This window comes from Lonchura striata, chromosome 7, assembly GCF_046129695.1.
Source record: "Lonchura striata isolate bLonStr1 chromosome 7, bLonStr1.mat, whole genome shotgun sequence".
In the NCBI taxonomy this organism is placed as follows: Eukaryota; Metazoa; Chordata; class Aves; order Passeriformes; family Estrildidae; genus Lonchura; species Lonchura striata.
The window spans coordinates 28,943,687-28,969,442 of record NC_134609.1 but is presented as its reverse complement, the minus strand read 5'-3'; the positions used below and the strand labels follow the sequence as shown (position 1 = coordinate 28,969,442).

At 40.7% G+C, this 25,756-nt stretch overlaps 1 protein-coding gene across 1 annotated transcript in view; it reads left to right on the top strand.

Moving 5' to 3' along the window:
• Nucleotides 1-25,756, top strand: part of CPXM2 (carboxypeptidase X, M14 family member 2) — a 71,465-nt gene that overhangs the window by 33,574 nt on the left and 12,135 nt on the right. The window contains exons 4-9 of the mRNA XM_031505292.2: nt 11,651-11,735; nt 12,028-12,178; nt 19,804-19,892; nt 22,511-22,634; nt 23,541-23,737; nt 24,541-24,720. Coding sequence (XP_031361152.1) covers nt 11,651-11,735; nt 12,028-12,178; nt 19,804-19,892; nt 22,511-22,634; nt 23,541-23,737; nt 24,541-24,720 — 826 coding nt within the window. The remainder of the gene's footprint in view (nt 1-11,650; nt 11,736-12,027; nt 12,179-19,803; nt 19,893-22,510; nt 22,635-23,540; nt 23,738-24,540; nt 24,721-25,756) is intronic.

Genomic DNA, 25,756 nt, shown 5'->3' with positions numbered 1-25,756 from the left:
CCTGTAGTTTCCTGCTGCTGATTTAATGAGGACATTTAAAATGCCAGGGGAGGACAGGCAAGGATAAGTTTATTTTCTGCAGAACTCCAACTTTCTGCACAGATAATTTCATCCATGCTTTTCCTTATTGTTGTCATTTTGTCATTCCATGGCGTGGGGTGGTAGTTCACAATTTACCCTGACTGAAAGGTTAATTTTTAGAAAATCTCACTCACTGTAGCATTACATCCTCTCCTGAAAGCCAAAACATCCTCTGCACTCACACAGGACAGTCATACCTGTCCTCAGGCAAGGGCCCTGCTGAGTCCTCTATCAAACATCTTTTCCCTTCTCTGCAAAGCTGCAACACTTGATCTCACAGCAATCTGGCCTTTGCTGTCCTGTGGTGATGCTGCAGCCAGAGCTCTTTTAATGGTCCTTTCCTCCTTTGGGGCAGCTCTGGCACCTGGAGCCTGGTTTTGTTCATGACCACTCTGATCAGATACTGTTGGGGGCTGCTTTTCTTTGAAATGACCCCAAGATTGTGAGAGTCCTCGTTTCCTAGCCCGCCACAGCCAAAGGAGGAGTCTGGAATGCTTCAGGTCGTGTTCTCAAGGTTGTTTATTTCTCCTTAGCTGTAACATTCTTTCTCTGACCTGCCGAGCTCTGGCTAGCAAGGAGACCATGGCAATCTGCTCTGCCCTCTTGGGTGGTGTTTACCTTTTCTATCAAAATTTATGTATCGTATATTTACAATTTTGTGCCAATATCTATCACCTATGTTAGACTGTGAATCTCTGCCTTAAACCAATAGAAAAGTGTCACCATCACAGCAAGACATGGAGGACAAGACGAAGGAGAAGGAGGCCAGGACACCCCCAAATTCCTCCATTTTGTACCCCCTGAACCACATTCTAAAAATTATAAAATTCTACTTTTTCACCCTGTGTTAATCCAAATATCACACTACCCAAACCCTTGTGGCTTGAGCACTCATATAAACTTGGTAAACTTTTCCACGGGCTAAAATTAAAGCCACAAGTATTTTTTGACTTTGTGCCATTTTTTGACTTCTCTGAACCCCCTGCCAGGGTCTCGAGACCTCCAGGGCAGCCAGAGGGATGTCCTGGATTCTGACAAGACACGATCTGCTCACCTGCACCTTTGCTCACTGGGGTTTTTTGGGGGCTTTCTGGGAAATGATCAACTGAGTGTTGCACACAATGCAAAGAGCACCAAAATTTGGTTTTTGGGGTTTCCATTTCCTGTGCACTGGCGGAGCTGCTTCTGCTCAGCCCTTCTCTGCCTGTCTCCTCTGGTGGATTGGGGCTCCTCTTGCCCATGCCAGGCTCGAGACAGGAGAGCCTTGAGCAGGAAGATGTTGGGTTGCAGAAGCAGCTCTTGGAAACACAGATGACCTGATGGGAGAGAAGGAAATTGGGCCTGGTTTGTAGTGAATACTTGGATTGTTTAATCATTTCCTTTTTGAGGAAAAGCACTTCTGAGTCGAATTTTTTGCTCGGCTGTGAATTCTGTGAATCAGATTTTTTCCTCTCTTTTTAAAGCCTGTAACAAGCAAAAACAGGCTTTGAAAAATCCTGGATTTGAGGAGTCCTTCCTTTGACCAGTCAAAGAAAGCACCTGAGCCTGGGGGCTGCTGCTGTTCAGGCACTTTGGTCATTCCTGGGAAACCTGAGATCATGGAAAAGTGTTCTTTAGCCACCATAAAAGAGCAAATCTCCCTAGATCATCCAAAATATCTGCAGATGGTGAATTTCACAGAAAAAGTGGAGAGCTCTGAGAACCAGGACTTCTTTTTGATTTTTATACTGAAGATATAAAAAAAATCAGGAGTGCCACAAGTGCTGGTTAATAGGAATAAAATCCAATACCTTGAAAGTGAGCAGGATATCTGTTGCTTTGGGGGAGAAATAATTTATGTAATAAAATATTTAATTCTTAATAATAAGTAATTCTTAAGTAATAATAATTTATGTATAATGATAAATGTAATAATAATGTATTTAATTCTTCCTACTGTTGCCAATACATCTTCCAGTTTTAGGAACCAAATATCCTTAAAGAACTATTCAAGGCTGTAGAGTGGGACACTGGAAACATCACTGTGGAATTATGCCAGGGATTTAAACGAATGATGTGATAGTTTAAAGTATGCACTCTCTTGACAGAAGGAGAGAAACTATTAATCACTCTTAGCAGTTTTGCAGGAATTTGAAAAACAGAGTAAACTTTTTTCCCACAAACCAAACTCTCTTCTGATAATTCAGCATCATTTTTGTATCAAGAGGAAACCCACATGTCAAAATAGAGTCAGTGTGTGCTGACAGTAATATAAAGCTTCAGGCTGTGTGAATGCAGAGGATGTTTTGGTTTTCAGGAGAGGATGTAATGCTACAGTGAGTGAGATGTATTTTCTAAAAATTAACCTTTCAGTCATGGTAAATTGCGAACAATCACCCCATGCCATAGAATAACAAAATGACAACAATAAGGAAAAGCATGGATGAAATGATCTGTGCAGAAAGTTGGAGTCCAGCAGAAAAATTATGAAATTTTTAGAGAAAAATCAAAATAGACTTACTTTGAAGTATGTTCTCTTTAACATCTTTCAGCTTCATAAAAATATTGAGGATTTTTTACATTTATACAAGATATTTGTCTTTAGGAAAAAAAATGTAGGGGGAACATCTTAATTTTTCAAGTCTGATTTGGGTAGAAGTTATTCCCCGTGTCTTCCAAAATTGCAATAGCTGTTGAAAGGTTTGAGGAGACACCAAACCAGTGGTCCTGCTGGCTGGAAGGAATGACTTTCATCTTTGTCTGGTTGAAAACTGTCGCATTTTTAAGCTGGTCACTTATTTTCATTAGTGTTGATGAAACATTTTAACCAGAAGCTGGTGTAGACACCATTGCACACTCCCTACTGTGGCACTTGTTTGATTTCCCAGTGCTGTTCTGTAGGGATAGCAAATAATTAATATCCAGCAGATTGGATTTTGTGTCTGATCATGCTTCTGCTACAGATAAGATTCTTGTGATTGAACAGGGGAATGATTTTGCAATTTTTTTTGGTAGTACACCATCGACCTCAGCCTTCCATGTGTGCAGTGTAGCTCTTCATGATGCCCCAGCATCCCTTTTGACAAAGTGTCCTGAGGGAACTGTAGGTCTGTAACAAGCTGGGTGCCTTCCAGAGATGCAGTTGAGGATAAATTTAGGTCAGTGCAATTTGCCTGCTTGCTTCTAATTTCGGTGCTGCAGCATTCTGCTCTTTAGTCACAAAATGAATGTGCTGCCCCACATTCCAACTTATGGCTGCACTCACTGGCAGTTTCTCAGAAGCTCAGATTTGTTTTTTAGGCAGTCTCTGTGGCAAGAGAGTAACTTCTTTGCTTACAAGGCAGTAAAAATCAGAGCCACAGAATCATTAAGGCTGTAAAATGCCTCTAAGATCATCAAGTCCAAGACTGCCAGGGTCTTTTCAGCTATTCCTGGTACTGAGGTCATGGTCTCAGTAGTAACACTGACTTCCTGAAGATATAATCACATGAGCATCTTCAGTCTTCAAACAATAACAGAAGAAAGAGCAGTGATAATCCTTCCAGTGACACTGTGGTAGCAGTCAAGAAAGTCATTCTAAAAGAATAGAATTTTGCACTGTGCACATGAAGGGTCAAAATTCAGCAGTGCAGTGCTGCTTGTGAGAGCAGAGAAGAATAAACCCTAAACCCTGCCCAGCTCACAAGTACAACAGACAAAACTGGCACTGACTTTCCTCCTGTCCCCATGCAGAAGCTGTGAAAACACACCCTGGTGAAACTTCAACAAGTTCAGGGGATATGTCTCGATGTTTTATCCAGATCATGTAACAAAACAAGCAGCTGCTGTGTGCAGAGTAATTCTGGAGCATTAAATCAGTGCAAACTGTTATTTGCCCTGATTGAGTGACAGGACTGCAGAGATGATTACAGCTTTCCCAAAGTCAGCCTCATGGGGTGAATTGTTCCAAATCCATAGAAATCATATCAAGTGTATTGATGGGAGTTATAAAACAACCTGAACTCATTGCAGAAAAAGCTCCCTTGAGATAATAATGTCAGCAGTTGTGTGTTATACTAATGTTTATGATGGGTTTAACTAATAGGTTTTATTTTCTCTTGGCGTGGCTTGGTGAATCCTTCTCAAGGGCTTTCATGAGCCAGCCTTTGGCAGCTGCACCTCCAGGGCTCTCCATCTATTTGTTTAATTTCAGCCCGTGTTGATTTTCCAGCTCAGTTCTTGTCCCCTGCCCAGGGTTTTGTCACAGCCTTGGGCACCCTGGTGAGCACTCCCCACCTCCCCTTGGCTCTGGGGAGTTGCCTCAGTGACCAGCTGGGGTGATCCTGTGTGGGTGGGGTGCTGACAGCACACCCAGGGACAGATCCATGCTTTCACAAGTTTGTTTGACAGAAATGTCAGAGCTGATGCAGTTCTGTTGTGGCTCTGATTTGTCACGGGGATCCTCTCTCTGCCCAAGCCTCCATCACTCATGGGAGGGAGGAGGTCACTGCCACCCCAGGGACAACTCCTGCCCAGTCACTCTGTGCTCTCAGAGGGGAGTGGGGATGCTCAGAAGAGGAAGAAAAGCTTTTTAACCTCTGTGGAAGGCACTTGAAATCAAATGAGCCAAATCCTTTTGGAAAAGGCGACTTCCAGTGAATTTGGGATCTGCTGCAGCTGATTACTCGCCCTTACTCACCACAGCCTGGATTTGTGTCTTTGGCACGTGCACCATGACTTGTTGTAATGAGAATGGTTGGGTGGGGATCATGTTGGGGTCATCAGGCTCCTTGTCCCTCCACTTGTGCCCTTCCCACACCAGTGTCCCTTCCACACACACACTGAGTGGCATTTGGCCACCTCTCTGTGGGTTTGGTAGCCCAAGGGTGAGAGCCTTCAGCATCACTGCAAATATTCTCTCAGCTGTGGACACGAGTGGCAGTGTTTGCTTAATGGTTGCTCTCAGGGCTTTTCATTTTCCTGTATTGCATTGCCTGGAAATTCTGGGTTTTTCTCCTCAAATACACGACTGATTTACAAAGGTGAGGTAGGCCACAAAAAAGAACGGAAAATTAAGAATGCCACAAAAAGAGGTTCAGGAGAAAAGGCATCACAGCTTGGTTGTGTTCAGCAGATACAGAGGATCTGCTGCAGAAAGAATTTGAAACTCAGGCAGATCTCGTTGCAAAGAGTAGCCCAAAATGAGGGATGTTAAGATCAAAATGTTTGAGGCAGATAATGTCTCTGACCCTGGCACCTTCAGGCATTAGTGGCTGAATGTACAACAGCAAAAATAAGCATCCACAGCTGACACCAGATTTTCTAGAAAGTCATAAAATCCTTGTAAAAACCTGGCTGTAATTTGCAGCTGTTGGGTTGGAAAGGTATTTGCAACCCCAACTCCTGTTTATTGAGTAAAGCTTTGGAAAAGTGTGTGCTGAATTCAGTTCAAGCAAGTGAAATTCTGGCTCTGAGCTTTTCTTCATAGGGCCTCCAAAGACATGGATTTCACAGCAGTGCATTCATTTCAGTCAGCTAGGAGCAATTTTAAAAATTAAACATTCAAAGATTTCAATTATTAAAAAAATACCCTTGCTGGTGAGTCAATCTTCATCTCCTAAATCATATTTATTTTAATTAATTTGCAAAACTTGCTGGGCTACCTGTGGTTTGCCTGGGCATTTTTTGACTTGGCTTATTTGGAAGCTGTTTGGCAGTGGGTGATTTAAAATTTTATCTGCATAAATATTATTATAGAATGTTAATATTAATAGTTTTACATTTAATTGCATGAGAGTACAAATTAATTTTTCACGTAGAAAGTGATTTAATTGACAACATGCTGATTCTGTTGTATGAGTATCATTTAGTGTAAGCCTTGTCCAGCATTTTTTTGGTATAGAGATTTTGCTGTATCAAGTATTTTGGCATGTCCATTTATTTATTATTGCTGGGTACACATTTATTTGCCTGACTGGGTCTATTTTATATTAATTTTAGGGGTTTCTATTGCAGATAAATCAGGTTAGCCTGACAGTAGAAGAATGAAATGCTCAGTTGGGGCCAGGTCTGTTGTTCATGGGAGCTCTGCTGGTGTTTGCTGGTCTCATTCCAAGAATGACAGAGAATCACAGAAGAGTTTGGGTTAGAAGGGACATTAAAAATCATCCTGCTCCAGTCCCCCTGCCATAGACACCTTCCACTGTCCCAGGCTGCTCCAAGCCCCAATGTCCAGCCTGGTCTTGGACACTTCCAGGGATCCATCCTCTCTGGGAAATCCATTCCAGTCCCTCCCAGGGAACAATTCCCAATTCCCAATCTCCCATCCATCCCTGCCCTCTGGCAGTGGGAGCCATTCCCTGTGTCCTGTCCCTTCATCCCTTGTCCCCAGTCCCCCTCCAGCTCTCCTGGAGTCCCTTCAGGCTCTGGAAGTTGCTCTAAGGTCCAGTCCAGAGTCTTCTCCAGGCTGAACAACCCCAATTCTCTCCTTTGCAGACAGGAAGGTGCTCCATCCCTTCACTCTTCTTTGTGGCCCATCGGTGCCACTCTGGGCTTGAGCTTCTGCTCACCAGCACCTCAGATCACCTGGGCTTTCCTTGATGTGGAAAAGCACCCACAGAGATGAGGATCAAAGCGTTAGATTTATTTCACTTGCTGCCAGTTCAGCTTTCCATGATTGAGAAGCTTGGCCTTAAAATATGACCTGCAGCAGGTGCTGCTCAAACAGAATAAACCCAAACAATCCCAGTTCCCAGCTGAGCCAGTGCCTGCTGGAGCCTGGGCAGGAAAACCTGGCATCCCTCCACTGCTTCCCATTCAGCACTTGTTGTGTGCTCTCCTGAGCTGGGATTCAGCCTTGGGTCCAACACTCACAGAGAAAAGCCAGGAAATGGTATCAGGGCAGGCACAGCTGGGAGATGTTTTGTTGTTCTGCTGCTGCCCATGATCTTTTTGCCTATGCTCAGTAGCTGATGCCGTGGTTAGATAAGGAAAAGCTGATTATTGGGACAGGAACCTGCAAAGCTGTAGGAGAGCTGCTTTTAATTCTCTGCTTTGATTCAGGTTTACTCTCTCTGTCCCCAGGCAAGTTATTTAATCCCTCAGCTTTTCTTTTTGGATGAAAATAGAAAAGCAGGATATTTCCATGCATCACAAGAGACTGAATTTGAAACTGAAGGTGTTCAAATAAGCTTTGTCTAAGGCCAATGCATTGCAGATAAAAATCAAGTAATTAGTAATAATTCAAAAATCCACCACATGAAGTGAATTCGAGTAATTTGATTTTTGCATTTACTGTCTCTGAAAGGAATTGATTAATATTGTCAGGAGATACTGAGATTTTTCAGATAGGCTGCTTCTGAAGAAATAAGGCTGCCATAAATTTTAGAAGAGATTATTTAAAAAGGATGCACCTGAATCCAAAGGATCCCTGTCAAATCTGTTCCTCATGATCTTTTTCCAGCATGGAGGAAATTTGTGAGGCAGAAGTGGCAGAGGGTGATGAGCTGGGAATAACCTCAAACCCTTCTGGATTGTCACACAATGGCTTCTGGATTGCCTTGCCCTCTGCCAAGAAAAAGCTCCATGATTAATGAACTCTTTTTTGAATGCTGGCCTAGGACTTCCCTGGAATTCTGTCTCATCAGCTCTATAAACCCAGAAAATATCTGTATTTTTCTCTTATGAGTGCAATGGTAGATCCTGGGAGATTTTATAGAATGAAACCAGAAGAGGTTCTCTGAAACAACAGCAAGGACATCCTGAGTCTTGGAAATCATTACAGCTTTCTTTCAGCCTTCCTTAGACAGCTTTATTGCTCAGTGCTGATGGGCCCCAAAGAGATTGGATGTGACAGAAATCCCTGTCTGCAAATCCCAAACCCGAGGAGATGGATCTTGGTGTCACCAGGTGATCACACAGACAAAATTCCCCAATTCTTCTCCTAGCACAAGGCTTTGCTGTAGCTGCTGTGTTCCTCTGATGGATTGCCACAGAAAAGCTTCAGATTTCTGTGTCTACATGAATAAACCAGGTATTTCTGGAACTCCGGGACCCTGGGAAATGCTGTTTTTGGAGCAGGTGCCACACATCCAGCTGCTTCCTGGGGTTAGCAGCTGTCCCATGCCACACACGGTGGGAAAACTGTAGCTCTTGGGAGGATTTAGTGAGTTGGGTGTTCTTGTCTGGTCTGGAGCTGTAAAAGTGTCTGAGATTTGAAGACACTCAGCCAAAGCCCTGAGCATTAGGCTTTGCTAGTTTTTTTCCCCAGATCCTCTGACCACAAGAACACACACAGAGCTCCCCTTCCCCAGCATGGGGGATGTGGCTTTTAGGGAGAAAGTGCCATGTCCCAGGGGAGTCTGAATTGAGAGGAACCTTCTTAATATTATCAGAATCTGTTTTTTATTGTGACACTGGGGGGAAAAGGGGGAAGGATTTAAGCCCCTGGAGGCAGCTTTGCATGCAGTGCCAGTGAGAGAAGAATCTGATTCCCTGTGATGTTTTTATTCTGCTTTTTCCTCACAGGCACACAATAAATAGTTTATGGTGTGTACCTTCATACACTGCACTGATTTACCTCATCCATGACCCTCTGAGGTCATTTTATCCTGCCAGTGTCCAGGACTGGATGCAGCCCATTAGGATTTTAATTGCATTCTGCCTCTCCATAGCACGTTACTTGCTGCCACTCAAGATGGAAAATGTGCAGGACTATCTGTATATGTTTTCCTTTGGGAGAAATTTGAACTTTTGTAATGCTAGGGAGTGAGAAAATCAAAATATGTTAAATGAAAGTCTCAGCTTAGAAATGTTACTGTGACAGCAACATTTTCTCATGTCAGTACAGCAAGCTTGTTCTTTTAGAACATCCTATATGTGCCATGATTTTCTTACAAAAGTCCATGGTTGTTGTGGTTTTATGTGACTTTAGTACTCTGAATTTCTTATGCAGATGTTGAGCAATGAATATGGATGTGTTGTGTTTGTCCTCCTAATCTGATCTGTGCAGTTGAAGTGAAAAAATTCTGTAATACTTCAGAAGCAATGATGTTACCTAGTTTGTGTTGTTGTCTCTTTTGGTCGTTTAGTCTGATTTTGAGAGATGGCCAAGAACCAATTATGCAAAGCTCATGCAAACCCCCAACAAAATGAAAAAGGAAATAAAAATAAAATAAAATAAAATAAAATAAAACCACAAAAAAATACCAAAAAGCTCAATATAATTTTATGTGCATTGAATATGTACAGTGCCACCAGCACCCTCCTTCAAACCCAGGAGTTTTGCTCTCAGCTTATATTTTTATAGTAATTCAGAAAAGGCTATTTTCCTCTTTTTAGAGTTTTGCTGTTGGCCATTTTATAGAATGGTTTGGGCTGGAAGGGACCTTAAAGCTCATCTCATACCAGCCCCTGTCCTGGGCAGGGACACCTTCCACTGTCCCAGGCTGCTCCAAACCCCAATGTCCAACCTGGCTTTGGACTTCCAGGGATGCAGAAGCAACCACAGCTGCTCTGGGCACCCTGTGCCAGTGCCTCACCACCTTCATAACCAAGAATTTCTTTCCAATATCTGATCCAAACCTATTTTCTTTCATCACCCCTGTCCTGGCACTCCATGTCCTTGTCACAAGTCCCTCTCTTTCCCTCTTGTCAGCTCCTTTATTTGACAGAAGTAAATCAGCCTTTCTTCAGCTTAAGGACACAGAGAAGCTGAGGCAAGAAAGTTCTTTGCAAGAGTCAGGAGAAACTTATCCAACATGCTGAAGTCACTATTTATTTTGTTGTGTGTCATTTATCAATTTACAGCCAAATTCTAGGGAAGCCAGCACGGCACTTCTCAGCTCTGCAGTAAATCTCCTACCCCAGGAGCCCTTCTACTGAAAGGCAGACAATTAGGATTTTCAGAGTGCTGCTAACTTGTTACAGTTGTTTACCAAATACTAAAGTTGTGTGCATTACAAGTGATAGATGTACCCTTCTTTTCACTGCGATAACAAAAAGTTGTCTGTTTGGCAATAGTCAAGATTTTTCCATTTAATCTAACATGAATGGCAAAGTCTATTCATTGAAGGAGGCTGGTGAAAGAGTTGCAAAGGACTGGTTTAGTGTCTAAAACAGAGCTGGGTTTGTTCAGTTGTTATTGTGTTGGGTTTTTTTCCAAATCTCATTTTTTTAGTTTTGGGAGCACTAGTATAGAATTTCCAGGAGTGAGTTTCAAAATCCTACTAAATATTTACCTCATCTTTGTTTTCAGATATATAAAAATCCTCAGCTGACTGCTTTGTAAAAGGTTTGGTGAACTGATGGTTTTACTCTGGTTTCATCCTTGTCCCTTTTTGATCTTCATTAGAAGCCTGACTCTGTAGTGAGCTGGTTTGTCTTTGAACCCACACAGGCACAGTGGGCTCAGTGTGGGTGTGTGTGTTCATAGGTACTTTGCTATTATTAGTTGATTTTAAAGGAAAAAACCAAAACAAATCAAAGTATTTGTACAGGAGCAGTACAAGGGGAAGTTCTTAGGTGTGTCTGTCCTTCCAGGCACTCCTGATCTCCAATTTTTTATGCTCTGCTGCTTCTCCAGCATCTGCCCCAAAGTCCCATTTTCTTCTCTCCAGTGCCAAGAGCTTTCCTAACCCTGGTTTCACTCCCAGCCATGGGCTGTAGCTTAGCTAAGAACCTGTGCTGAAGAAGAGCAGCTCCAGAGCCCTGCACATAAATATAGAATTTAATCATCCTGCACTGACTTCATGGTACAAATGTTCCTCCAGGCCACAACTCTCCTCCAAGTCCCTGCCTACTGAAAGCAGGTGTTAGGGGAAAAATTAAATCACTGCTGCTCTTTCTGAGTAACAAATGTGAGAGGAGAGTTGGCATAACTTTCTCCAGCCCTGTACACACATTTCCACAGGTAATGCATTGTGAAACTCCACAGCTTTAATCCAGAATACAGAAAGCAGCAGTTTACATTTCCTCATACTCTTCTTTAGATGGATCCAGATGAGGCATAACTGAGGTATTTGACTTTTTTAGATGAAAGGGGAATTTGCTGTAAATCAGATGACATTAGAAAAATCAGCCTATTGGGTATTGATCAGGATATTGTAGAAGTGCAGTAGTCCTGTGATCAATTGTCTCTCTGTCCCTATCTCTTGATAATAAATACAAGAATAACTGCAGGCACCATTTATTCTTCTATTGAAAGAAATGGAAATTTTGCTGGCTGAAATTCACAGATGGTTCATCCTTGAGGATTTATTACTTTTTTCCCAATCTCTCTGATAATAACAGCAGAACTAATAAATGTTCTGCAGCTGAAAAGATGATCTTTGAACAGTGCATAAATCTGTTCTAGGCAAGCCATTTATCCCAAACTCTGCATATAAAAGGAGAGGAGAGCAGAGAGTTTCTCACCCCCTGGAATCCCAGAATATTATCTCACCAGGATTTTGCTTCTATGTGCCAGGCTTTTTGAATAGTCTGTTGAATCCAGATTGGCATGACTTTGCCAAATGGGATTTCCACTTCTAGCAGCCTTATAAGCTTGATTATATTAAATAACGTACAGTCATTCTAAGTTATGAAAAGTAAGTTTTTTATTCTCTTTTTCAAGGAGTAACTGGGTGACCTCTTACAGAGTGTTGGTGAGCAATGACAGCCACGCGTGGACTGCTGTCAGAAACGAATCTGGAGATGTGGTGAGTACAACAAAACATGTTTTATCAGGAAGAACAGAGGTGGGAAAGCAGGGGCTGGCCACAGATTAATCAGTGGCAGCATCTCTCAGTGGTCCCATGAATTTTAAGAGCAAATCCCAAGGCACAGAATTACCCAGGGGGAATGGGGGGATTGCCATCCTCAAAGAGCAGCTCTGGCCCGAGCCACCATCAGCCAGGACCTGAAAGGTGATTTTACATTTCTCTTACCAAAAGAACTCAGAGACAGTTTGAAGCACTGACGTTGCCATTTCCCCCTGTTTGGCCTGGCCAGATTTTTGAAGGGAACAGCGAGAAGGAGATCCCAGTGCTGAACATGCTGCCGGTGCCGCTGGTGGCGCGGTACATCCGCATCAACCCCCGCTCCTGGTTCCAGGAGGGCAGCATCTGCATGAGGCTGGAAATCCTAGGCTGCCCCTTGCCAGGTGAGAGCCTTTTTCATTAATGTTGGCATGGCTGCATGTGGCAAGACTCAAAAATTGCATTTCCTTTGGATAGCTTTGCTTTCGGTATAATATTTATCTTTAGTGAGTAGCGTTATGCAAAAAGAAACAGAAATGTCTGCCCAAGCCCACAGACAGTATAAGTTTTGACATGCAACTCATAGTATCTGTTTTGTTAATAAAGGCAATTCCCTTTATTAATTAAACATGATTGCACTGGTGATCTAACAAGATTTTCTTTGTTGTTTGGGCTTAAATGCAGCGCAGTAAAGTAAATCTATCAGTAAATCTTCCTGAGTGCACATGTTCAATGGAGACAACTGGATTATGTACTAGGACAAGCATTTGCAGATGTCTCAAGCTTCTAAGGCAAGAAATAACAATCATAGACCCTGATTTTAAATTTTTATTTCTATTTCATTATATAGGTCATAGGACTTCCCTGAAATATTTTGAAGGCAAATCCTGTTGCTGAACTAGTGCTTAGCTTGTAGGGAGGAAGGAGGGGAGTTTGAGCTGTAAGGAATTTCTAGGATATTTCAAGTGTTATTAAATCCAGCATCATCCCTGGTAAATCAGAACTGAAGGGAAATTGTCCTATGCTATGCAAAGCCACTTAAAAAAAGAAACCCAAAACCATTCAATACTGCAAATTCTGCCAAAGCCATGATTCTGCTAGGCACATTGTGAATAATCTTGTAGTGGATTTATGTCTTCCTTTCTGGGTGTACATGTATATAAATATTTAAAAACCCTCTTTTCTCAAATATTTTCTAAATTACTCACTACTCATTCCACACCTCTCATCTGCTTTTTTTGTTGTTGTTGTTTTCTTTGATCTCAAATTCTGGCACCATGGGGATTTTTTTTTTGCAGAGGTCTGTGATTAGTGTTTTAAGAAATACTAGAGCCATAAAAAAACTGCCTTACCAGAGCCTTTCATCGTTGCTTTTACTGTTCCTTCTTCTGTTCAGAACTTGCTGCTTCCAGCTCCTCTGGTGATGTAGGGTCTTCACATGCCAAGCAGACCAAGCTTGATTTTTGTCCTTTAGATCTTTAAACACTCAGGGAAAAACAAAACAAAAGAACACTGTTTGGGGCATGGAAGGGATAATTCTCTGCCAAAGAGAAGTGTGGGGCAAGCATTGTCATAAATTTTAGTCTGTTGATGTGTTATCATAAGCACTGAAATTTAGCAGCACACAGATAGTCAATGGGTAAAAAATGCATCCTGGACTTGATGGCAGTGACCAAAGGTGCCTGTACATGTGAATTTCCCTGTTTTCAGGAGGATTCTGATTTCTTTCAGCTGTGGGTTTAGAACACTGCACCTCTGTGTGTTGCTTGTTTCCCATTGTGATGGGCAAGTCCACAGCCAACATTTCCTCTCAGCTCCTAAAAGGACTCCCTGAGAGCAGAAATTTCTCCCAAATTCCGGTGTGGATCTGCTCTCTATAAACCAGGGTGTTAGGCTGAAGGAGGAGGAACCTTTCTTCAGCACCATGACTTTTTACTGCCACACAGGACACACACAGAGAGGTCTCCAGGGAACAACAGAGATGACACCCAAACTGTTTTCTAGGGCAATTTGTAGGGAAATCCTCACGATCCACTTCTCTCCCCTAAAACTGCATCTAAACAGGAAAAAGGCAGTATTTGGAAAGATATTTTGAAGACATTTGGAAAGAATGATTTTTATTGAGTGCAGCAGTTTTTTTACCCTGGATTCTTACTGGCTTTACACCCATCCAGGGCCAGATTGTGCTTGGCAGTGCTGGCATTGGTTATCCTTCAGCTTCACGGGTTTGTGTCAGTGGGTGAAGCTGGGAACACATCCCCACTTTCAGCACTGTCCTGCTGAGTGCTCTTCCAGCTTTTCACAGATCTTGGATTCACATGGAAACAGCATCAGAGCATCCCCCTGGTAGTAATTTATTGAGTTAATTGCCCGCAGTGGCTGATTCAGTATATTCCTGAAAGAAAATGCCAGAATCATTCATTGAGAAACACAATGGGAATGGGGTGTGTTCATTCAGAATGTAATTGGACTGAAGAACTAATAGGTTTTGATAAGTGCTGACCCATCTTTTTAGCTCAGAAAGAGCTGGCATTTCTTTCTCCTTGCTCATGTTGCGCATCGCACGCGAGGCGCCCGGGACAAAGCTCTTCCCCAGGTTCCAGAGGCCTCTCCACGCACGTTTTCTTCCTCTGGGATGGGACTTGTGTTTGCAGCTCCCTCTAAGTGGATTCCTCACCCCTTTATTGGTGTCTTTTTGCTCATTCCAAGTTAAATCTCTGGCTGGTTTGGCCATGAGAGCAGCGACTTTGACAGTGCTGCTCTAACACTCTGTATTGACTGTGGGACTGGAAATTAAGGCCTGGCAGGTTTTTTCCCATAAAAATGACCGATTTTCCTAAATTTGTCAAAATTAGGAGGTAAATCTCTGTTAATTCACACTTTTATAGCCTTTCCAAAGCCCAGGGCATAGGGAAATACCCTAACAAGTAAAGGAGGGTGGAGGGAAATAAACCTATTTTTTATAATTCTGAATTTTTTTTCATGTCATCTAGACTTGTGATTTTAGGGTTTATGCCTTCATTAATACCTGAATATATTAAACCATTTGCATTCAGTCTGTGCTCTGTATCAGCTTTCCATCAAGCAGGCTCTCAAGGGTGGGTAATAAAGGAATAAGGAAAAAGGATAAAAGAAAAAGAAAAAACCTGAATAAGATTGATATTCAGGTTTGATTAACTGTCAGAATGAGATGGAAATGGTTAAAGACAGCTAGAATCCATTCCTGTGGGTTGGGCTCTGTCCATAAAACCTGCTGCATGTGCTAGATGCACTAAAAATTGGATAAATCATGATAAAACACTATTTGGACAGCTGGAACATACTTATCTAATCAGTACTATATAAGATAATTATAATTTTGATCAGTGAAATGCTTATACTTATCCATAACATACATTTTTGTTGTATTTGGACAAACAACCTTTTCTAGATTGTTGCAGTAGCTCTAAAAAAAAAAAAAAAAAAAAAAAGAAAGCTGTGTTGTTCAACTGTCAGTGCTATCTTTGGGCAACAGAAGGGATTTACTGTTTCACCAAGAGAAAGACATTTCTCCGTGGAGGAAAGATGCCAGAAAATCTTACCTGTAACAACAATCAGTGCTGCCATGTCTCAAAAAAGAGGGCAAAAAGAGAAAAAAACCCAAAACCATCTAATTCCCTCTCCACTTTCCAAAAATGCTGGTATTTACATAGAGGGAGACTGACACACACAATCTTTGCAATTGCCTCAGAGGGATGGATGTGCTTTCCTTGACTTCTCTTTTTCAAACCTATGGAAGGTCAAAATGAAATTGCATGGGATCCAAAGCACCCAGAAACTTGGAAGAGAAAATCAGTTGAGTCCTTCATGCATTTATTTATATTGTAGAGTACTCAGGGCAGGAGACACTTATTTTAGTGGAATAAATCTGTGATGAAATTTAATTTTTAATAGTTCTTATATAGAAAACTATCACTGGTACCATGATCATGAAATTACTTTGAACCCAAGATATAAAATTAATTTTAACAGCTCTGTAATGGAGTACTGTGTTTTGCAGTGGCTTCAGTCTGATTTTTACTGCTTCTCTTTTAGTTCCAGGCTACCTGGTCAAGTCTAAAGTTCTGTTCATTTTTTGATAAAAATGTGACTTTTTACAAGTATCTTTCATTATAAATGTCCATGTAAACAGCAGTTCTAAATCCACATCTACTTCTGAGAATAAAAGGAAAAAAGAATCAGTTTATAGTTGAAAAATATTACTTCATTGCTGATTTCATGTGTGATGTTAATGCTCATGAGCAATGCTCATGAGTCTGCCATGAAATAGATCATGTGGAAAAAAACTTAGGATCACCTGATGTGGCTGCCAGTGGATTTATTTCCAGATTACACATTTGCTGTCTGTGAGATGTTCAATTTAATGAAGACAAGTCAAATTCACTTAAATTAAACGGAAATTAAAAAAAATGAAAAAAACCCCAGTCATTTGTGAAATAGCACTTTGGGGTTTTTAAGGCATCCTAAAGGATTTAAACCAGAATATTCATTTTATTAAAAACTTCTCTGAATCCCTGGATTGCCTTCAATATGCCCTAAATTTGTAGCAGCACTTCTGAGAAGCTGAAACTTGCTGGCAGCATCAGGGCCTCGCTGGCTGAGGTGCTGTAGAGCTGTAGTAAGTGAAAATGCCCTTTTTTCCCATCAACTGCCAAGCAATTCATCCTTTCTGGTACTTTTGCTGGGCAGTTTTCTGAGCCCTCATGCTGCAGGGTAGTTTGGGCATTAACCCACCTGAAGTTTTGGGATCCCCAGCACAGAAGGTGATGCCTTGTGCAGGCTGCCCTAGAGCAGAGGCTGGACAGAGCTAAAGAATAAAGCAGGGATTTATTCCAGGATCTCCTCATGGATCCACCTTGGGCAGCACCAGAGCCCAGCCAGGGCTGCACCCAAATGACCCAAAATGGTCCCAAAATGCACGAGCGCTCCCGGGGCTCTCCCTGGGATCAGTTCTGCTCCATTGGCACCTTGGAGTTCATTGTCCCATTCCAGCTCCAGCCCATCAGTCCCACCCTGCTGGTTTTTCTCTCTCCAGCCCACGCTGTTTGTGCTCCTGGGCTGAGGTTTGGATCATTTGTCCTTGGTGCCCAGCTGGAGCAGGAATTGTTTTGTCTCTGCTCTGTGCACAGAGCTCAGCATCCCCTGGTATGGAACCCAGACCCACACACTAAAGCAGCACAGAATCTGAGAAATAGAAAAGCTGAAACTCGAGGCATCAGAAGGACACGGAGCTGTTGGAGACCTCAGAGATGATCAGAGGGATGGTTCAGCTCTGCTGTGAGGCAAAGCTGAGAGAATTGGGATTGTTCATCCTGGAGAGGAGCAGGCCTTGGGGTGACCTAACTGAGGCCTTCCAGTGCCTGAGGGAAGCTCCAAAAAAATATGAAGAGAGACTTTGGACAAGGGCCTGGAGTGTCAGGACAAGGGAACGGCTTCCCAATGGCAGAGGGCAGGGTTAGATGGGATTTTGGGAAGGAATTATTCCTTGTCAGGGTGGGCATGCCGTGGCACAGGGTGCCCACCCTGGATCCCTGGCAGTGCCCAAGGCCAGGCTGGACAGGGCTGGGAACACCTGGGACAGGGGAAGGTGTCCCTGCCATGGCAGGGGTGGCACTGGGTGGGATTTAAGGTCCCTTCCAAACCAAGGAATTCTGTGCTCCTATGACTCTATGATTTAACAGCTTTAGTCACTTGTCCATCTTTACAACAATAGAAGGATGAAGAGCACAAGGTGCCTCTACCAGCAAACTTCATTACCTCTACTGGTGATACAAAGACAGATTAATGGCAGAAAAAGTTAATATATCCCTCTGTATAAACATGAGTGCCACAGTTTTGCAGGATCTTTTCTCCATGGAAGAAAGCCAGACTTCCTCCAGAATTTCTGTGAATACATCAGTCTATTTCTCTTATAACTCTTTCGTTGTTTTTGAGTTTTTCAGTCTCTTATTCTCAGTTTTATAAAAAAAAAAAAAAAAGCCAAAGTGGACCCATCCAGCTGTGTGCAAGCCTTGTTTGCCTTTCTATATTTTAGCTTTTAATGTTCTAATCTGTATTCCTGCTGCAGCAGAAATCCAGCGATCCAAGCAGGCTGCAGCAGAGCCTGGCAAAGTATGAGTGTTAATTCCCCAGGGAACTGTCAAATTGAGCTCTGTTGTTGAGGAAGGGCCAGAGATACCATCATTCTCACTGCACAGTTTTTTTTTTAAGTTTCCACCAACTCTACAGCATTCACAGTCATTCCCATGATATTAGTGTTTGATGTATGGAAAAAGAGCCAGGCTTTGAAAGGAATGGGATTAAAGTATCAGGGAAAAAAAAAATCAGTTGCTGTATATTTTGGCTCATGGGGATACAGAAAACTTTCAACATCCTGGCAGTTTTATGGCGTTTATTTTTATATTTTTGCAACATGGAGGTGTTTTTTCAATGATGAAGATATTGTGGGGGGCATTGAACACATTGTCTCTTTTGAGAAGTGTGGGTTTTCTTTATGATTTCCATTCTTCATCAGTATATTAATGAGTAATTTCTACAAATTAATATGGGTTTTGATGAGACAAGATTTTTTTGGACATTTTTCTGTCGTATTTGTAGAGCAGACTTCAACTGACCTTCCAGCATCTCTGCTGTAGATTAGGAAATGGAAGTGGAGACAAGGATGGGTCATGGTACTGTGAAGCTTATGCATGTTTCATTTCATAAATAACTTAAATAGTGCAAAACATCCCAAAAATGTTAGGTTTTTATGGGAATATTTAGTGGTTTTAATGCCAGAAATATGAAACTTAAAATGTTATAAAGTATTTTGCACTGTTGTGAGTTTTCCATAATTTCAGTGAGGATTTGTTGCTGTAGGATGGTAATTACATATTTTTCCTACTCAGAATTGTTCTTTTTTCCCCAAAAAAAAAGGCACAGCTGACAGGTGACACTGTTTAAAACCAATTTTTTTTTCTCTAGGGACAATGTCTTTTTGTGTTGCAATAAGACAGGATGATATTTAGACTTTTTCATATTTCACTTCCCCCCAATAATTTTAAACCAATGAAGATGATTTTGTGTGAAGGGAAACAATTTTTCATAGAAGCCTGACAACCACTGGCTTGACAAATAATTACTGAGAACTCCAGACATCCCAGATGTGGCAAGTTAAGGAATGTGTCTGATGTTTTCCAAATAGACTTGTTTGTCTCTGAAAATAAATCATAATAGATTAGGCTAGGAGCACATTTATCAGGAACTTCAAAGCTGAGCCATAACAGTCTTGACCTGTTTGTTTTTTGTTTTGTTTTTGTTTTTTTTTTTCCAGGTGAAGGGCCTGGAATGTCAAGGAGACAAAAAATTCTTTTCTAACCATATATACTTTTGATACTTCAAAATGAACAAACAATAAATTACATCCATAAATAAGTGAATATGTAAATTTTTAGTAACAAACACCTCTGACTTCCACAGGAACTCTTTTGGAAGATGATTAAGAATGTTTAATATACCAAATTATTCCTTTCCACGTTTTGCAATCAGTGCATAGGCATGGAAAATACTCATCAGGAAAACTAAAATTCCTTGCAAAAGTAAATTAATCAAGTGGACACAAAACATTTAGTGTGGCTTTTCTCTCTAATTTGATTTTTCTTCCACTCTTTTATCTTGCATCTGACTCATCATTTCCCAATGACTTTTCCCTCCTCTGCAGCCTAAGGCTGCCCTTCTGCTTTTCTGTTGAAGTTTAGGTTTTCTGTTCAGAGGAGCTGTCTGGAAGGCTGATGCCTCCTTACTTTTGTTTGGATCTTTATGAATTGATTTGTGCAGTGATTAGAAATATTTAAAATTAGTTGTTTCTCTGAGTTTTGCTTTCGAAAACCTGTTTTAAGTATACACAGGACAGTGGAATTCAGATTTCCACATTCCTTACATGCATTGTGCCAAATCACCTCTATATTTGAAATTCCTAAGCATGAGAAAACTCCTTTTTTTCTTTTCTCAGACCCAAACAATTACTACCACAGAAGAAATGAAATGACAACCACTGATAATCTGGATTTTAAGCATCACAACTACAAGGAGATGAGGCAGGTAGGCAAAGAGGCTGGTGTGTGTTGGGTGGTGGATGGGTGAGGCTTTTCAGTCCTGTGGAATCCAAATTCCACAAAAATAAAAATATTATTTTAATTTTAAATTATTAATACATTCTGTCTGCAATATGTTTTTAAAATATTTTCTCTGTTTTAATCTATTAAATGAAGCAGTCCAATAAAGTCCCAAAGTCTTAATTTGTACATAAATTAACCTGAAATAGGTGACACTATGTGACAGAGGAAGAATTTTCATATAATGTGCCAATCTTTTTCTTCCATATGTATTTGAGTGGTGAATGACACAGTGGTTTCTCCTTCTAGATTTTACTCCGATTTAGCCATCAGTTTTCTCATATATTTCAGTGGGTTTGAATAATCAGAATAAACTCTAGAGTCCAATTCCATATTCACAATTGTGAAAATCATCAAAAATTCACCAGAAACACCAGAAAAAAAAAATTCTGCTCGTATAATTTTAAATCTACCAGCCTTGTTAATCTTGTTCCTTTAACTTCAAACAAGTTCTTGCCTTTGTTATTGTTTTTAATCTTGCTTCATATCACCACAGACACAAGTGTGGGCTATCCTGAAGAAATATTTCTGCCCGCTTTCTCTTCAAATATAAAGATAATATGTTTGGACTTGGTGTGTGTGAATCACTTGCTGTGTGCTGGATTTTCAGTGTATTTATACTGCATGAATCACCACTGGGTTTTATTGAGCAATTGTGTACTGAGTCACACGTTTATTTTGGTAGAGATTTCATGGCCTATATTTCTTAGCACAAAGATTAGACGAGTAGGAACTCAATTGGCATAATTACTGTCAAGAACAATAAAATAAAATGTATTTAGGTTGTCATTGCAGGTTGGTCAGGTTAGAAATATCTTGGGGAAAAGAACACAGCTTTAAACCAGAATGTTTTTGCACTCTTCATACAAATGGAAAATCTGTGCTGTAGTTGAGAATTGTGAACTGTGCATTTGCCCAATTTCTTTTTTCTTCTGTGTCAAAATAGTTATTTTTTGTAAAGCTTATTGGATTTTAATCACTGGTGGGCAGAATATGGTGGATTGCATTGCAACAAGTCTTATATTCCCAAAATTATTTTCAAAACTTCAGTGCAAAATGAAATAACTGCCAGAGTCAACTTCTTATTAAAAACAAACAAACAAACAAACAACAACAAAAATAAAAACATCACCAACCCCCAAAATATCCATTATTGTCACTTTTCATGGCTACTTCACTACAAACCATCTTAGAAAAATGTTGTTCTTTGATTTATTATCAGCACTGGAGGAGGAGGAGATGGTGTTCCCTGGGCCATGTTTTGGAAGCATCACATTACATTGCAATAAGTCAAGTATTTGTGAGAGGGAGGGATTTTCTCAGGGTCAGGTGATTTTAATAGAACTTTCTGGTTAGGAAAATGAAATTTTACAGCTCCAGTTTTCTCCTTACAAAAGACTATTCAATATTCTTCTTCCAGTCAATGGGAGCCCTCACTGTATTTTGTGCACAGGATTGTTTCACAGCCCAAAATGTCTCTTATTTGTTCATTTCTATGCGGTATTTGTATATATTAATGTGGTATAGAAACTGTTACATGTTTGATGTGAATATTTGAGTACAAACTTGTCTTTGAGACAACAAACCCAGATCATAGGTGAAATCTTGTGCCATTTGTGGGAAATGGGAATGAGAAGATCAAATATGAAATGTCTTAAGTTTCAGCATTGTGTTTCCATTAACTCCATTGCATTACATGTCACCAAGAGTCACAGTAAATGTTACTAAAAAGGCTCTAATGCAAGAAATGTTCTTTGACTCAGAAAATAATCACATGTTTGCAATTAAAGAGATGATGGGGAGTTAGCTGAGGCCAACACAAATATTTCCACTGAATGTAACATACTTGCTTCTGGACATTTTTCTCACTATTAATGAGCATTTCCATACTTACAACCACTTTTCTAAATTGATGTTCCTGGTATCCTGTGAGCACTGGAGTGCCAGGCACGTCAGGAAAGCTTCTGCACGTGGAAGTTTCAGAGGCAGCTCTAGGCAACAGGCTCACATTCCCTATTTCTGCTGCATGGATGCAGGGAAACATCAGCCAGCTCAGTTGGCTTCAATTGGAAGAAGGTGTGAGGAGAGAAATTAGTAAACACAGCTCTGAGTCAGTAACATTATTTATACACTAGGGTTTTAACCTTTAGCTAAAATAGAACTGCTTTTAATGCAATATCTCTACTTGCTGGCAGAGGGAAAAAGAAATTCATATTTCTATTGAAATGTGGCAGCCTGCAAAATAAATGCATTTCTGTGCACTGACACCCTCAGTCACCTTATCTATAGTGCCTCACAGAGTGTGGTTGTTTTAATCACTCTCCATTATTTTAATTATTCTCCATGGCATAATGTTTTAAAAAGGAGATAGCAGAGCTATAAATTCATGAACTAAACATAAAGTTTTTACAACTAAGAGGTAATCAGAGAAGCAATGAAGAGCTTGTGCCACATCCAATTTAGAATGAACCAATTTATTGTGGATCTATTTTGATGCTGCATTGTCTAAATATGTTCTCTTTCTTTCTCTTTTTTTGTTGACAGCTGATGAAAACTGTGAATAAAATGTGCCCAAATATCACAAGAATCTATAATATTGGAAAAAGCAACCAAGGACTGAAGCTGTATGCAGTCGAGATTTCTGACAACCCAGGAGAACACGAAGTTGGTTAGGATTTTAATCTTAACTAAATCTGTTGAAGGGGTGTTGGGATTTGGCTTTTTCCCCCTTCCTCTTTCTCTGTATCTGCACTAATTATCACTGATGGAATTATATTCATGGCAGCAAAGATTTCAAATGTATGTGGGAGGAACCTCAGCACTGTATTTCTAAATTGGGAAGGGGAGGGTGAGCACAACTCGAGGACATTTTGAATGTGGGATCAAATTCTTTAATGATCATTCTTCATAATAATAAAATAAAAGTGAACTTTAATACCAGGGAATGGATTTTAGTCATGGGATTGATGTAGCTTTGGATAGAAATTTACCTTAATGCATTGCAAACAGGGACAGGTCAAATCTCCAAATAATTTTTCACTCATGAGGTCTGCAGTTCAATTTCCTACCATGATATAATTCTTCAGCATAGAAAGTAATTCAGTCTTTGGTCCTTCTCACTGTGATAGTGCCTGGGACAGCTGTTGGAATAAAGGAATTTTGTGCTTGGCTGTATCCATGAATACCCTGATAATGTGTTTAGATTGGTTGTTAGAAAAATTCTCTTCTAGCAAAGTATTTTTCATGTGACTTTTAGACCATCAAAACTTTTAAAATCTACCTCTAACATGTTGAATATGTGAGTATAATAAGATATGGTTAATCAAATATGCGTTTTAGAGGTTTTACACAGTGGTTTTAGATATCACTAATACATAAGCCTGTTCTAAAAAGCAACAGAAAGCAATTTATTTCCCTAAAGTGACATTTTCGCCACTCATCTGTGCAGCTGAGACATTTCTCCAACACCCCTTAAGTGAAACGCTGCCGATTGACATCGATGCCATTTGATAGAGATTTGAGTTGTTGCTCTGACTACAACTCTGCTCTGTGTTTTTGGGTTTTTTTTCCACAGGGGAGCCAGAATTCCACTACATTGCAGGAGCTCATGGGAATGAAGTGCTTGGACGAGAGCTAATCCTTCTGCTAATGCAGTTCATGTGCCAGGAATACCTGGCTGGGAACCCACGCATTGTGCACCTCATCCAGGACACCAGAATCCACCTGCTGCCCTCAGTGAACCCTGATGGATATGACAAGGCCTACAAAGCGGTAATTAGGATTATGAACACATAAAGAAATTCTTTTCTTCCCAGTAAATGAATCAAAAATGCTTCTCTTGTCTTCATTTTCTTCAAAGATCATGTTTTTATGCGTGATCGAAATTTAAAAATGAAAAGATGGGCGTGTCAAAGTAGACACAAACTATCTTGGGAGAAAGCTGAAAGAAACAGTATTTGATGTGATGTGGGCTAACAGGAAAATGTACATGAAAGGAGGGTCACAAAGGCTGCCAGAACAAACCATCCTGGGGTGTACGGAACCATGGGAACACCATTATGGAAAATGGAAAATCCATGCAATCTGTTTCTCACGTGAAAATTTGCATTCCTCTGCAGCTGAAATTTAATAGTGTGCCTTTAAGGAGAGCATGATGTGATGGGCATTGTAATAATTCAGTCTGGATGAAGACAGACACCAGGAAAAATTGTAGGGGCTGGTCAAATGCGCTGGAAAATCTTCCAGAGCAGTCTGCAGAAAACTGAACAGGAAAGTCAAAATCATAGTCATGGGAGGGAATGTCTGCTGTCTCCATTGAGAGATATCTTTTGGCTAACCCCAAGTAAATTTTCATGGGTTTTCCTTCACGTCATTTAAGATTTCATTCAAAATTTTTAAAAAGTGCCAATGATTTAATTCAGTTTATTAAATAATTAATCTTCCATTTCTCTGTGTAGAATTACCTCTGGCATATTCCCAAACATTCTGCAGGGGCTCACATGTTTCTGTATTCTGAATGAACATTAATTTTATTTTTCCTTGCTTTTTCTATTTTATTTTTTTTTTAATCTAAGGGTTCAGAACTGGGGGGCTGGTCCCTGGGACGCTGGACTCAGGACGGCATTGACATCAACAATAACTTCCCTGACTTAAATTCTCTGCTCTGGGAGTCAGAAGATCAGAAGAAGAGTAAAAGAAAAGTTCCAAACCATCACATCCCAATCCCTGACTGGTACCTGTCTGAAAATGCAACTGTGAGTAAGGCCAGGAGAGGGGACACAAAAGCTGGGATGTGCTGAGAGAGTGAGATTTACATTTCTCAAGAAATTAATAACCTGGGTGTGAAGTTCCACACTTGTTCTAAGTCAATAATTCCCTTTATGTCAGTGGAAATAAAAAATACACCACAAAAGCACCATTTTCTCCCAGGATTTAGAGGCAGATCTTGAGGAAGAAACTGTTTCCTAGAGGATTTTCTTTCCCATCAGTAAGAACTTGAAGGACTCAAACCCCAACTTTTATGTAGCAAGGTAGACAAGGAGAAGCACAGCATGACCTCGGCCATGTGGATCAGGCTTCTCCCAAGTTTTGTGGCATAGATGAGCTCTTTGAAAACTCACTCACATATTTGTCCTGGGATTTTATTACTCTTACTTGAAATATATTCTTATCTCAAAAAACACAGCAACATATCTGGTATATGCAAACCCCGTGCTGTGGCTTATGTTAAAGTTATTTACTGGATTGTAGTGCCAGAAATGTAACTTATTTTGGCCTGACCTTTTAAATATAATGGCATCTATTTATAGCAGTTTCACTGTGGCAGTTTTTATTTTACTACTTTAGAATCACACAATCTTGGAATAGTTACAGTTTAAAGGGGCTCTGGAGATCAATCCAAGGCAGGGTCACCTGGAGCAGGTGACACAGGAACACATCCAGGTGGGTTTGGAATGTTTCCAGAGAGGGAGACTCCATGACCTCCCTGTGCAGCTGTTCCAGCGCTCTGTCACCCTCATCCTCCTCTTGAGGATTGTGTTTTAATTTATGACCAATATTTCTACATTTAAAATCCCTTATTTTGGAAACAAAGAGGGAGAGCGATGTCACCATCTGACACCTCTGTCTGTTTCTGCTCTTGGCCTCACTTGACACAGATGTTCCTGCTCCTTACACTGCTGATATGAAGGTTTTGTTAGCTCTTAAGGGATGTCTGTGACCTCCCAAGGATGGCTGATAAGCACCATAATTTAAAGAAGGCCTTCTCTTTGCCCACATCCCTTCTGCTGG